General features: G+C 44.6%; 1 protein-coding gene across 1 annotated transcript in view; it reads right to left on the reverse strand.

The window, feature by feature from the left end:
• Man1a1 (mannosidase, alpha, class 1A, member 1) overlaps positions 1 to 226 on the reverse strand; it is a gene marked incomplete in the record, with an annotated part of 142587 nt that extends 142361 nt beyond the window's left edge. Inside the window, 1 exon segment of the mRNA XM_013516640.1 lies at positions 95 to 226. Within this exon segment, the coding sequence (XP_013372094.1) occupies positions 95 to 121 (27 nt within the window).
• Between the last annotated feature and the right edge of the window lie 11631 nt (positions 227 to 11857).

Genomic DNA, 11857 nt, shown 5'->3' on the forward strand with positions numbered 1-11857 from the left:
GCGCGGGGCGCTGGGGGCGCGGGTTACCCTCGCCCCTTCCACCGTGGAAAGTTGTGCGTCCGCCCGCCCGCCCCGACTTTCGAAACGCCTTTACCTCATAGTAGTTGCTCAAATTTTCCATCCAGGGAAGACTTAGCTGCCAGAGCTCCCGGCCATAAATCGAGCCCCGCGGACGCGAAGTCTGGGACCGACTCCTCCGCCGGTGAGGACCGGGTCCAATGCAGCGCGTCTTCCAGGCAGCCTCCCTCGCGGCGGCGTTTGGAGCTCAGGGTGCCATGGAGACGGCGCCACCCCACCGCACACGGGGCCCACCCGTCCCGGGTACCAGGGCTGGGCGGGGCACCTGTGGCCTGCCTGGGTGGGGATGTGCGTGTGCGTGCGCGTGTGTGCGTGCGCGTGTTTTGGGGGGCAGCATGGTTTCCCAAAATGTGTTCCGCGTTCGCTGTTCCTCCAGCAACCGCAGGTGTCAGAGGAGAAGTTGATTGATTGACTTTCAGCCCTGGAAGCTTCCCGGTAGCAGCCTGTTTTTTCCTCATCCTGGGAGGCCGCTGCTGCTCCTCCTGCTCCGAGGGATCCCCGGCCCCTTCCAGGAAGGAGCCCGCGGGAGAGTGCAGGTGTCACACGGGCTGAGAAGCACGAAGCCGCCTCAGAGCGCGGTGCGGGTTCACCTGCTAACATTTTTGCGGCTTTTATTTACATATTCATTGTAAATATGTAACCTTTATTTGTTGCACGCTGTTTTTGAGTAAAAGCTGGTCCTGCCCTCCAAGGTCTTGTTGATGGGAAATGGTGGCTTGCAGGGCTGACTTCGCCACCAGGTTATTTTGATCCCTGTATGAAATTCTATGTCCAGAAGAGTGCAGTATATCCAAGCAGGGTAATAAATTTAGGACTGAAAAGAAAAAGATGTTTTTAAATGATGCCATGGTAATTTTTGCTTCAAACTCCATTTGTAGGTGGGGGATCGGCTGAAACGTTTTTCACTCACGGTGAAAAAATATTGTTTGTTTCCAATAACATACTTAAGATTGAGTGAACTTGCGGATGCGTAGACAATGAGAACGTGGAGGTACGTCGATGACAGATGGGTGAAACTGGGGTGATTACCCACGAAGCTAATTGCTTTATCATCACTTGTTGGGAATGACTTATTATTTTAAACGTTTTGTTTTAAGAGTGAGATTACCTTTTATAGCCACTGAAATATTTAGATACTTTAATTTCAAATTAATATTACTAAGATTTCCAGAAAGGCAATAAGATTCACTTTTAAGTGTGTGTTACAATGGTGATAAAGGGGAGTTGCAACTTAATTCTGATCCTAAATGCCCTTTAACCTGTTATTGCCCGAAGTGCAAGCATTCAAAATTTAGCACAGCAGTTTAAGAATAATTTCCCCATGAAGCTTAAATTTGACTTATCTATATTACTTCTAAATCTTTTGCGGTGCTCCTACGTTTCAGTTTTCCTTCATGAAGTTTATTTTTAGACTGGTTTCTTATTATCTGTATTCTTATAAGTCAGAGGTCTCTTGTGATTGAAGCCTGGCTTTATTAATTTGTTAAACAAGACCTCAGCTTGGGGGCTGGCTCGGGATCACAAGCAAGAGCAGCAGTCTGTGTTAGGTGTCGTGAGCGTCGTATGAGAATGCCCATCCCTGGCCAGGGCGAGTTTAAGAAGATTTCACAAATGTTCTGTTAAGTACCAAGCAAACCAGGCACGCCAGCCGCTTCAAAATAACCACACGTAGCTCTGTGTGTGCCCCGTGAAGGGACCAAGTAAAGTCAGCACAGTCTGACTCTTTGCTTTGATCTCAGCACCCCCAGGAGATTCATATTCTACTGCTGAAAAATACTCTGTACTCAGAGATGAATAAAAATAAAGGTGACTGATTCCGGTTTCTCAGGTGCTAGGTTCTTAAGTCCAGACTTCTTACGTTATCTACCTGAAGAAGTGCCTTGTCCCCTAAGTCCAGACTTCCTACGTTATCTACCTGAAGAAGTGCCTTGTCCCCTAAGTCCAGACTTCCTACGTTATCTACCTGAAGAAGTGCCTTGTCCCCTAAGTCCAGACTTCCTACGTTATCTACCTGAAGAAGTGCCTTGCCTTTTGTGAGCACCTTGCTGCATGATCTGTTGGACATGGCAACCTTGGAATTTTGTGGATGTTTTTCCTCTTCAAATACTTGCTTTTTTTTTTTTTTTTTCCTAATTTGGCCAGTACTTCCTTGTGAAGGTCACCTTCCTCAGACCCTTTTCAAGCTGATTGTACATTACTTGCTTCCCGTTTTCAGTGCTGCTTCTGTCTTCCTTTGACAATTTTTAAGTGTTTGTACTTCCAAATAAGATCTTTAGCGTTAAGTCACTCTTTAAAAAACCGATTATAGTCCCCAATAACCTTTTAAAAGTACCAGGAAATCCCCTTTTTACTTTATGTCGCTATTTGGGTTTCACTGGTTTTTTTTAATTGAACAAAATATAGATTTAGCTTTTACATTTACATGTCTAAGGTGAAATACTATAATGATTACGAGTAAGATTACGAGGAAAATTGACAAATCAGTAGTTTTATAAAACTGTCAAGGTTTTAAAAATTCTAGTGCAAAACTTGTTTTTTATTAGTCCGTGCTGCAGAGCAGGATGTTGCCTTCCTGGGCGGGAGCTGGTGCTTGTGCATAGCGTCTTTCATCTCTGCTGTCCCTTCCCTCCCTCTTGTCCCTCTCCCACCAGCTCTCCTACCTACTCCCATCTGCAGAAATTCTTTGTTTCTCTCAATTCTCTCTTAAAAAATCCTTTCCCTTTTCTTCCCCAATCTCTTGGTCCCTTTCCCATTTGAGAAGGATCTATTATCTACTTTTATTTGTATTTTGAATTTCTCAAATAAGGGCAACCATGTGATAGTTAAACTTGTATATTTGACTTATTTCACTTAACATTATAGGTTTGAAGTATACGCGTTTACCTCCAAATGCCTAAAGCTTATCCTTCTTTATGGCAGAGTAGTACTCCACTCTGTGGAAATACCACATTTTCTTTATCCATTCACTGATGATGAACAAATAGGCAGTTTCTAAGATTTAACTATTGTGAGTTGTGCTGCTATAAACATGGGTGTGCATGGATCACTGTGATGTCGTGACTTTAACTCTTCCTGGAAGGTTCCTAGAAGGGGAAAGCTGGGTTGAATGGAATTTCTGCTTTTAGATTTTTGAGGAATCTCCATAGGGTCGTACTAGCTCAGATTCCTACCAACACACAGAAGGGTGCCTTTTCCCTACAGCCTCATGGCTGTCCGTTGTCACTGGGTCTGTTAGTGGTAACGTTCCTGCCGGAGTAAAATGGAATCTCAGTGTCAGTTCAGCTTGACTTTCTCAAATGGCTGGAGATGTTGAACATTTTTTCATGTGTTTATTGGCTGTAAAACACTTCTCGGTAGTTTCTACCAGGTACTAGCTAAAAGTTTATGAATGAATCCTTTTGAGGATTTTTGTTCTCTGGTTACAAAAAAAGTAACCTAATGAAAATACATTTAATTTATCCCAAGTTGGATTTTTGCTTCAAATCTTCCTATAGGAGATTTTCTAATTGTCTTTGAATTCCAGGTCAAAATAAGATTTTGCTTTTATTTAAAAAATAAAATATAATATGCATGAGATGCTTTGCTATGTGATGAGATTACCTTTCAAATTCCAATACTTAAGTGGGCAACTTTGAACTTTACCTAAAGCTTAGGGGGTGGCCTGACTAAAGTGTTGGAGGAAACCTTGAGTGACACTGGGACCGCAAGGAGAAGCTGCGGTCCTGGGCAGGATCCCAGGTTTGTGCCTTTCCTGAACTTCCTTTGGACCTGCTTGAGGGTGAGGCTTATGTTCATGCACTTCCAGCCCCTTAGGGTGGGGGTGCTGGTAGAGGCTGAATGGATGGGAACCCTTTGCTCCTGTCCTGCTCCTGTCCGCCTCTGTTGAAAGATTTGTTTCTGTTTTGAATGCTCCTTTCATAATTATTAACAGTTCCAAACTTAAAAACATTGTGTCTCATAAATATCTGTGAATTGTTTTTTTGGAACATTCAGAGCGTTTTTCCCTCTAGAGACCAAGTTGTAAATGGCGCTTTGGCTTGGTCATCTCCTCTGCAAAGACTAAAGTTGGAAAGAATACTGTGACAATGTTAGTAATCAAAGTAGCCTTCAAGTAGGAAGTACTTTATTCTTCTTGAATGTTGGGTCATTCTTTTTTTTTCTTGGTATGGGGAATTGAACTCAGAACCTTGTGCTTGCCAGGCAGGCGCTTATTACACTGAGCTATATCCCTGGCCCATCTTCTTAAATGCTGGTACCTGAGGACAAAGATGATTTTTTTGAAAGAGGAGATACAATGTTTTGGAAATATTCTAAAGCAACTTATAAGGTCAGAAAGGTATGTGGAAGCTCTCACACCGTGCATATCTTTCTATTTTTATTTTTTGAAGAGCATCACTAGTACAAACCCTATGGTATTTCTATTGTGTTTTGACGTGATTAACCAAGGGATTTAAAGAGAGACGCACAGGAGGAGGTTTTCCTGAGGTTTGCTGGGGCCATGGGTTTGAACGCAAGAGGAAGTGTGACGGGGGAGGCGTGTCGGCCGTGTGACCAGGCTGAGGAGGCACCTGTGTTCTGCGACTCGCTGCTCGGCAGCGCTGCCGGGGCCTTCGAGTAAGGCTCCCAACTCGTGTGTCCTGCACAGTGGGCACTCGGGGTTACTGCGATGTCTTTCTCTCCCCTCGGAGGGCAGGGTGTGGTGAAAGAAGCGTGTGGGACTCCTAGGGGAAGAGCACGTGTGTAGCACTAGTGTCTGTGCCCCCTGCGAGGAGTCGGCACATGTGCAAACACACCCCAGTTCCTGTTCTCACCCGACCCCTCCCCGTCCGTCTCTTGGGCCTCTTCAACTTCGAGAAAGGTGCGTCTCCCTGTTTCCTGTTATCTATGGTTCATTTTGCGTTTTATTTAAATCTTTCTCTGTCCTGTCTCATGAAAGACCGTGTGCCTTCCCAGAAGAACAGAACAAACTCAGGAAGGGAAGGGAGTTTGTGGTACACAGCTCTGTCCACTTGCGACTTTTTTCATGAGTGAAATGAAACCGCATGTGTTTGTTCCTGATTGGGGGAAACTCTCTAGACCGGGGCACAGCAGCACCGGCTTCCCAACCCCACTGCAACTCCAGTTCGCTGTTCACTCGCTCTCCAGGCTTTCTTGTTGTCTGCTAGGACAGTGTGGCCTCTGCCCTGGGCTGCCGTAAGTGTGTAGGGATTCGCTGGCGGCTCTTTGTGCCCTGGGTTTGTTTTTCGGCAAGTGTAGCGCATTCCGTGGAATACACAGATCCACCTGGAGATGAGGGTGAAAGGAGACCTGCGTCAGGGTAGCACCTGGGGGAGCTGTGTATGTGGGCTGCTTGGCTGCTCTTCCGTTCATCAGATGTCAGGAGGACTGGTCTGGACTGCGGAGAGGAGGGAAGGATGCCCCCAAATCACCGTAGGACAGGAGAAGGGAAGAACCGCAGAGCACCGGCACCACGGCACTGCCTTGCCCCTGGAGGACCTAAGTGCCTGGAACCCACCGGGCTCACAGGGCTTCCTTAAATGTGCTCAGCTTGAGGCGCTTAGTCTGACTCTTAAATTATAAACTTTTAAACTTTATAATGATTTATTTTGATGGTGCTGAGTCCAGGGCCTCATGACTACTAGGCAAGCACTGAGCTATATCCCCAGCGCTTTTATTTTTACCGTTTGAGACCGGGTCTTGATAAGTTGCCCAGACTGGCCCCAAACTTGCCATCCTCCTACCTCAGCCACCTGGGTAGCAAGGATTATGTGCATGCCACCAGTCAGCTAGATTTCCGAACATTCTCTGAGATCATTAGGGTCCCCGGTTTCCTGTAAATATTGAATAGGGTGGTTGTAATAGTTCTACTATTAGGACACTGTGGTATCGTCAACAGTAGCCAATAAGAAATGAAAATATTCATATCTAAAAGTGTCACCCATTTTACATTCTTCATGGTAAAAGGCACATTTATCTTCAGCAAGACATTAACAAATATTCTTTAAGTAGGCACTGGAAAGAATTTACCTTTCTGAAATAGTCCTGGAGCTCATTTCTTTTGTAGGTATGGATAGGGTAGAAGAAAGTTAGGGAATTTACATTGGAATGAAACTTTCAATTCCTAGTGAGCTCTGTATAAGGTGCTGGTAAGTATATTTTATTAAGTAGCCCCTGTTTTATGGTTTCTCTCTCCTTTTAAAGGGTTTTTCGCCGTATACTCTGCTGATAGGGATGTAAAATGGTACAGCTGCTTTGGAAAGCAGGCTGGCGGTTCCCCAAACAGGTAAATATAGAGTTACCACATGATCCCACAGTTGCACTTTACATGTATACCCAAGAGGAGTGAAACGTGTGCATAAGAAATGTGTCTGTGAACGCTCAGGGCGGCATTCTGCCCAACAGCCCAGCGGCGGCACAGTACCAGTGTCCGCCGCCTGAAGAACGAATAAACAAATGTGGTCTATCCATGGAAAAGTACTACTCAGAAGACAAGGATTGCAGCACTGATATGCTCCACAGCGTTAATGAACCCCGAAAACAGAATCCTGAATTAAGATACCAGAGGCACAAGACCTCATGTGGTGAGATCCCACTTATGAAACGTAGGGAAGTCTGCAGACACGGAAAGGCCCTCAGCAGCTGTCCCTGGTGGAGGGCTGGAAGGTGGAGACACAGCTAAGGAAGGTGTCTTTATGCAGCAGTGAAAGTGTTCTAAAACCGACTTGTGAAATACTTTCTCAAAATTACTCAGTTGTATATTTTAGGTGTTTTGTGATATGTGAATTATAGTTCAATAAATCTATTATTAAAATGTTCTCCTTTCAGAATGGTTTCTAATGGTTTCTAAGAATATTTCTCAAAAATCTTGGAATATTTTAAATGGAAAAGATTATAAAATAAGATGGGGTTCACATAGTATTAAACAGTATTATTAAATAATAAAGTCCAAAAAATCAGTAAAGAATACAAAGTCAAAAACATTTTCAAGCTGAGCACACGCCTGTAATCCCAGAACTCAGGAGGCTGAGGCACGAGGATCCTTCAGAGTTTGAGACCAATCTGGGCTGTAAAGTGAGCTCAAGGCCAGGATGAACTGCATAAGGAGAGCTTGTCTCAAAGAGACAAAAAAAAAAAAAAAAAAGGAAAGAAAGAAAAAAAATTTTCAAAAACAGAAAAAAATGCCACAGTTTCTCAGCTTAAGAACTGCATATTTTTTTTGGTAAGTACTCAAACCAAAGGAATGTTTTTAAGTTATGAATCATTTCCATGGAGTACCCTCAATCCTATTAAGTAACACATAGACAGTAATACATTATATTTTTGATTTGTGGAAAGTTACTATTAATGATACTCAGTACTGGAGTGACCAATATGTTTCTAGAAGAACCTAAGTTGTTCTTGTAGGCAGGTTTAAACTTCACTATGATGATGCCTGGGAAAATGAGCTGGATTATATAGCGGAAGATCTGGTTATAAAAATAGCTGTGATTTCTATGTATTATGCCTCAGTTCCTTCTTCTATAACTAAGGGAAACTCCTGTAACTGAAGGTTAAAAGGGTTGTTTTAAAGATAAAGTGGGTATCACAGATGTGCCGGAGGGTATTCTACAACAATAAGGCAGTAGAATAACTTGATAGTTCATAGCAGCTAATTCTTAAAACAAATAGCATTTAATATTTGGTAATGTGCGTCACTCCTAGTAAGCAGTAGGAGAACATAAGCTACAATGCTGTGATTGAGAAGATAACTTGGTAAAGGGTATATCTGCCTGTCCCTCTATTTCCAAGATCTTTAATTCAAAGTTAAAATATTTTGAAGAATTAACTACTATTCTATTTTAAAAGAAATCATAAGTATTTCCTAGGCTGGTCTACAAGAACAAGTTAAGTTCTGAAACTTCTTGTTCACCCCAGTTTGGTGAGTACTGTTAATAGTAATTTTCCACACATAAAAAAGTAAATAATATTACTTGTCTCTGTTTTACTTAATAGGAATGAGGGTGCACATTTATATAGCTATAAATTTGTAACAGAATATAATCTGACTCTCCTATGTTCACAAAGAACATATTTTGTTCCACAAGAATAAAACCATTATCCTTTAAGTCTTTAATGAGGAATAATACCTTCAACAAGTGATAATACTTCAATAATAATGCCAATAAATAAATAATACTGATAATTTTTATTTTTCCTGCTTTCAGATAGTATTCCTGCCCCATCAAATTTACGTCCTTTCTCTTTTAAATTGATTTTACTTTTTATTGTTTTGTGTCCCTATCATAATCTAGTCATGCTATAGAAAATTTAGAATACAGAAATCAACAAAAATTAAAATTCTTGTAAAAAATGTAAAATTCTTGTAAAAGCTTTTCACACGGCTTTTAAAGCAGCATAGTTATGCTGTCTTTCGATATGTTCAAGTGAAGATTGTTCCCGGATTCCTCGTCCTCTCCTCCCCACTTCAGAAATTATCTGTGGTGAGTAAGAGCTGCCGTTCCTGTCTGACCTCCAAGGCAGAGGGGGATGTGTGATGCTTTTGCAAAATCTCTAACTGTTCTCATTTTTATAAAATGGTAACCAATGGGAAAGTAAGAGGTCCAACCACGATCTCTTTCTGATCAAGTACGCTCCCAGTTGTCTAGCCGTCATCCCTGTATTTCCCTTGCTGCCAAAATCATCACCAAGAGGAAGCCAGTTATTCTCATCTCAGAAACAATCACATTTAATGTATTTTTTACATCTTCCTTGTTATTAAAATAGCCACACAAAACCAAAAATACTTAAACAGATAAATGTGGAACAGCTAAATATTCAGGTACAATTTCCTTTACAAGCCAAAGCACAGGCAGTAATCTGAACTGCAGGGATCGCGTCTGCTCTCCCTTCTTCACGCCGGTTCTGCTTTCCTTACTAGATTCAGATGTCCAGACTTTGTTCAGTTGACCGCAAAGATGTTGCTACTCTTCATCTCCAGTTATGGTTCACTTTCTCTTTTGTGCAGAAGTTTTTCAATTACAGTATTTGATTTTTTTTGTTTTGTTTCAATTAAAAGTGGTTGTTTTATTTTGTTTGTTACTTTATTTTGTTTTCACACACTGTATCCCATCTTTCTAAGTAGATCTCCTCCCTTCAGTGCTACCATTTTTCCAAAAGATGCAGATCTGACTGCGGGCACTGCTGTCTGGAGGCTTCCGAGGGCACCCCAGCTGAGCCACCCTGAACAGAGCAGAGCCCTTGCCGTCCACACCTGCTAGTCCTGCAGCAAGAGGGACGCGGGAGTCTGAAACGGAAAGAGAAAATTCTCTGCAGCAGTTTTCAAGCCTACTTCACAAGAAACTGAACTGAGTTGAAATTGGGCTGCGAACAAACAGAACACGTTATTTTCTATTTATTCTCATTTTCTCCACTTCGTGCAAAATATTAACTATTTTTTAAAGAAATTGTTTTGTATATGTGAGTCTGTGCATCTCAGAGATGTTCTGGCCACATCACTTCTAGCACCTAAGGTTATCTCAACCTTTTCTCCCACACCCTGATGGCCTGGCCATCTTCTTAGTTTATATAGCTCATGATTTCAATAAATGTCTCGCCAGTGTCTCCATTTTGAGCCGCTCTGCCTCTTGGCCACATCTCACTGGTAACACCTCCATCCCTAGGGAGCATAGCATGGACTTTTCCCAGCACCAAAACCTTGGCAGCCAGGTTTTAGTAGAAAAAGTGCAGTGTGGACCGTCCAAAGGGTGGGGCCCCGCCTGGCCGCTGCCTGGCCTCCTTGGCCCTTCCGTTCCCAGTGTGTGCGGCTGTTCGGACCCCACCCCTCCCTCTGGTGCACTCAGGCCTGGGACAGCACCTGACACCATAGCTTAGCCACACCGCGTTGTACAGCTCTCCTTCACCTGCAAGCTTGCAAGGCTGAGGGAACTGCGGCTCCCTGCCGCCCAACGCCCGGACAGACCAGCATCCTGGGAGCACAAAGGTCAAAACTGCAAGTTCAAGGAGGAAAAGCTAGGAGAGGGTAAAGGGAAGCTTGGGTGCTGCCCCTCTGTCCTCTAGGTAACGAAAGCGAGCTTAGACTGAAATCAAACACCTGGATCAAGAGGAAGGCAAAAATCCAGTGAATATTATACATCCCAGCAAACTCCATACCAATCCCACTTATTTTTTTATGTGCTCTAATTTCATTTTAGAAAACAGTTTCACTGAGATGGAAGCAGCACTCCTTTAGGGCCAGGTTTCACGTATTTCGTAGTTGGCTGTCAGAGTCATGGGGACCAGCGTGGAGACCCAAGCCCACGTGCAGACAGCGCCTTCAGGGTGCTGGGGAAGGCGAAGGGGAGACAGCTGGTCACTGGACCCTGGGGGTGGAGATGGGTGGGAGGGGCCCCGAAATATCTCATTCAGTCCACACTCTGGGAAGCCTGTTAACTCATTAACGCACACCCATTTCTTTTTGCGTTTTCACTATTTTTTTTTCACACCCCTTTCTAATAGCCTCTCACACTCTCTGCGCTCACCTGCAGTGAACTCTGGCTGAGGAGTGTGTGGATGAGGCCGCGGAGGAGGAAGCCCTGGCTGCAGCTGGTTCTGGGCGTTCCCTTCTGCAGTCTGTGGAGCTTAGGTTCAGGCAGTTTCTGTTTAGGAAAAAAGACAGAAAAAGGCAAAAAAAAAAAAAAAAAAAAAAAAAAAAGTCACGTGCAGGGCACACCCTGAGAATGTCCAGCAGCACACGGTCCACCCCAGAGCACTTCAAGGTGCCTCCAGCCCAGCCCACCCAGGACGAGGAAAGGTGTGATGGGAATACACGCCGAAATGCAGAAACGAGTGACTGGGAAGTAACCCAGTCTCGATCGTTTAGCTCAAGAGTAGGGTGCTAGATTTAATTTTAAGATCAGGTCCCTGTGCTCCCCAGTAATCGGTTGGAAAGAAGCAACAAATTCACTGTATCCCCAGGGCCATTCTGGCTACTTCACCTATCAAACTGTTGACCAGATGTTGCCGAGAGACCTGCTTGGGAGGTTAAGAGGTGTTCACGGCTACACAGTCGCTAAAGTCTAGGGCCGCTTCTTCAGAGGTAGGGTGGGGCTTGGCATGGTGCTGCACCTAGTACCTGACTCCAGAGTGCCTAATAGGAAGCTGCTGAGCTATCCACCAGAGCAGGGGTCATCCACAGCAGTGCCCAGACCACTGGGCCAACTAAAGGCCCAGTGTGAAGGGGCCTGGGAAGGAGACCCCACACCAGACCCATGTTTCCTAAAGGTGCTCAAACATATGACTCCGAGGCGACACATGATTTAAAACACAGCCTCTACAGCACGGACCCAGATCTACTAAATCAGAGCTCCCAGAGGCGTGACCTAGAAATTAGAACACTTCATCACTGCTTGCAGCCTGTCACGCCTTACTACAGTGTCACCCCAGGGCCTCTGCAAACTGGGGTTGAGGGCCCTGCTCCTGGCTCCCCTGCAGGCTGGGGATCCGCGATCTGGTGCGGGCAGGGTTGGCATTCCTGACCCAGCTCCTGCCCCGGGTTGAGAGAGCTTCTTCAGCCGGGGCGTGTGCTGTGCACACTGTTCTGGCATCTACAGAACTTGCTGCTCAGGTGAGAGGGTGATTTTGCGTTTCTAATGAACCTTCCCAGGGACAGCACAGCTTCCGTGAGGCAGGCGCCCTCTGACGGGTGGGAAGCCCCGCCTCCCGTGCTGGTGAGCTCTGCAGTTAGCGGTGGGCCTGAGCAAGGCTCCATGAGGAGCGGGTTGAGGGCACAGCCCTCGATCTG

This window comes from Chinchilla lanigera, unplaced genomic scaffold, assembly GCF_000276665.1.
Source record: "Chinchilla lanigera isolate Chin_1 unplaced genomic scaffold, ChiLan1.0 scaffold00035, whole genome shotgun sequence".
In the NCBI taxonomy this organism is placed as follows: Eukaryota; Metazoa; Chordata; class Mammalia; order Rodentia; family Chinchillidae; genus Chinchilla; species Chinchilla lanigera.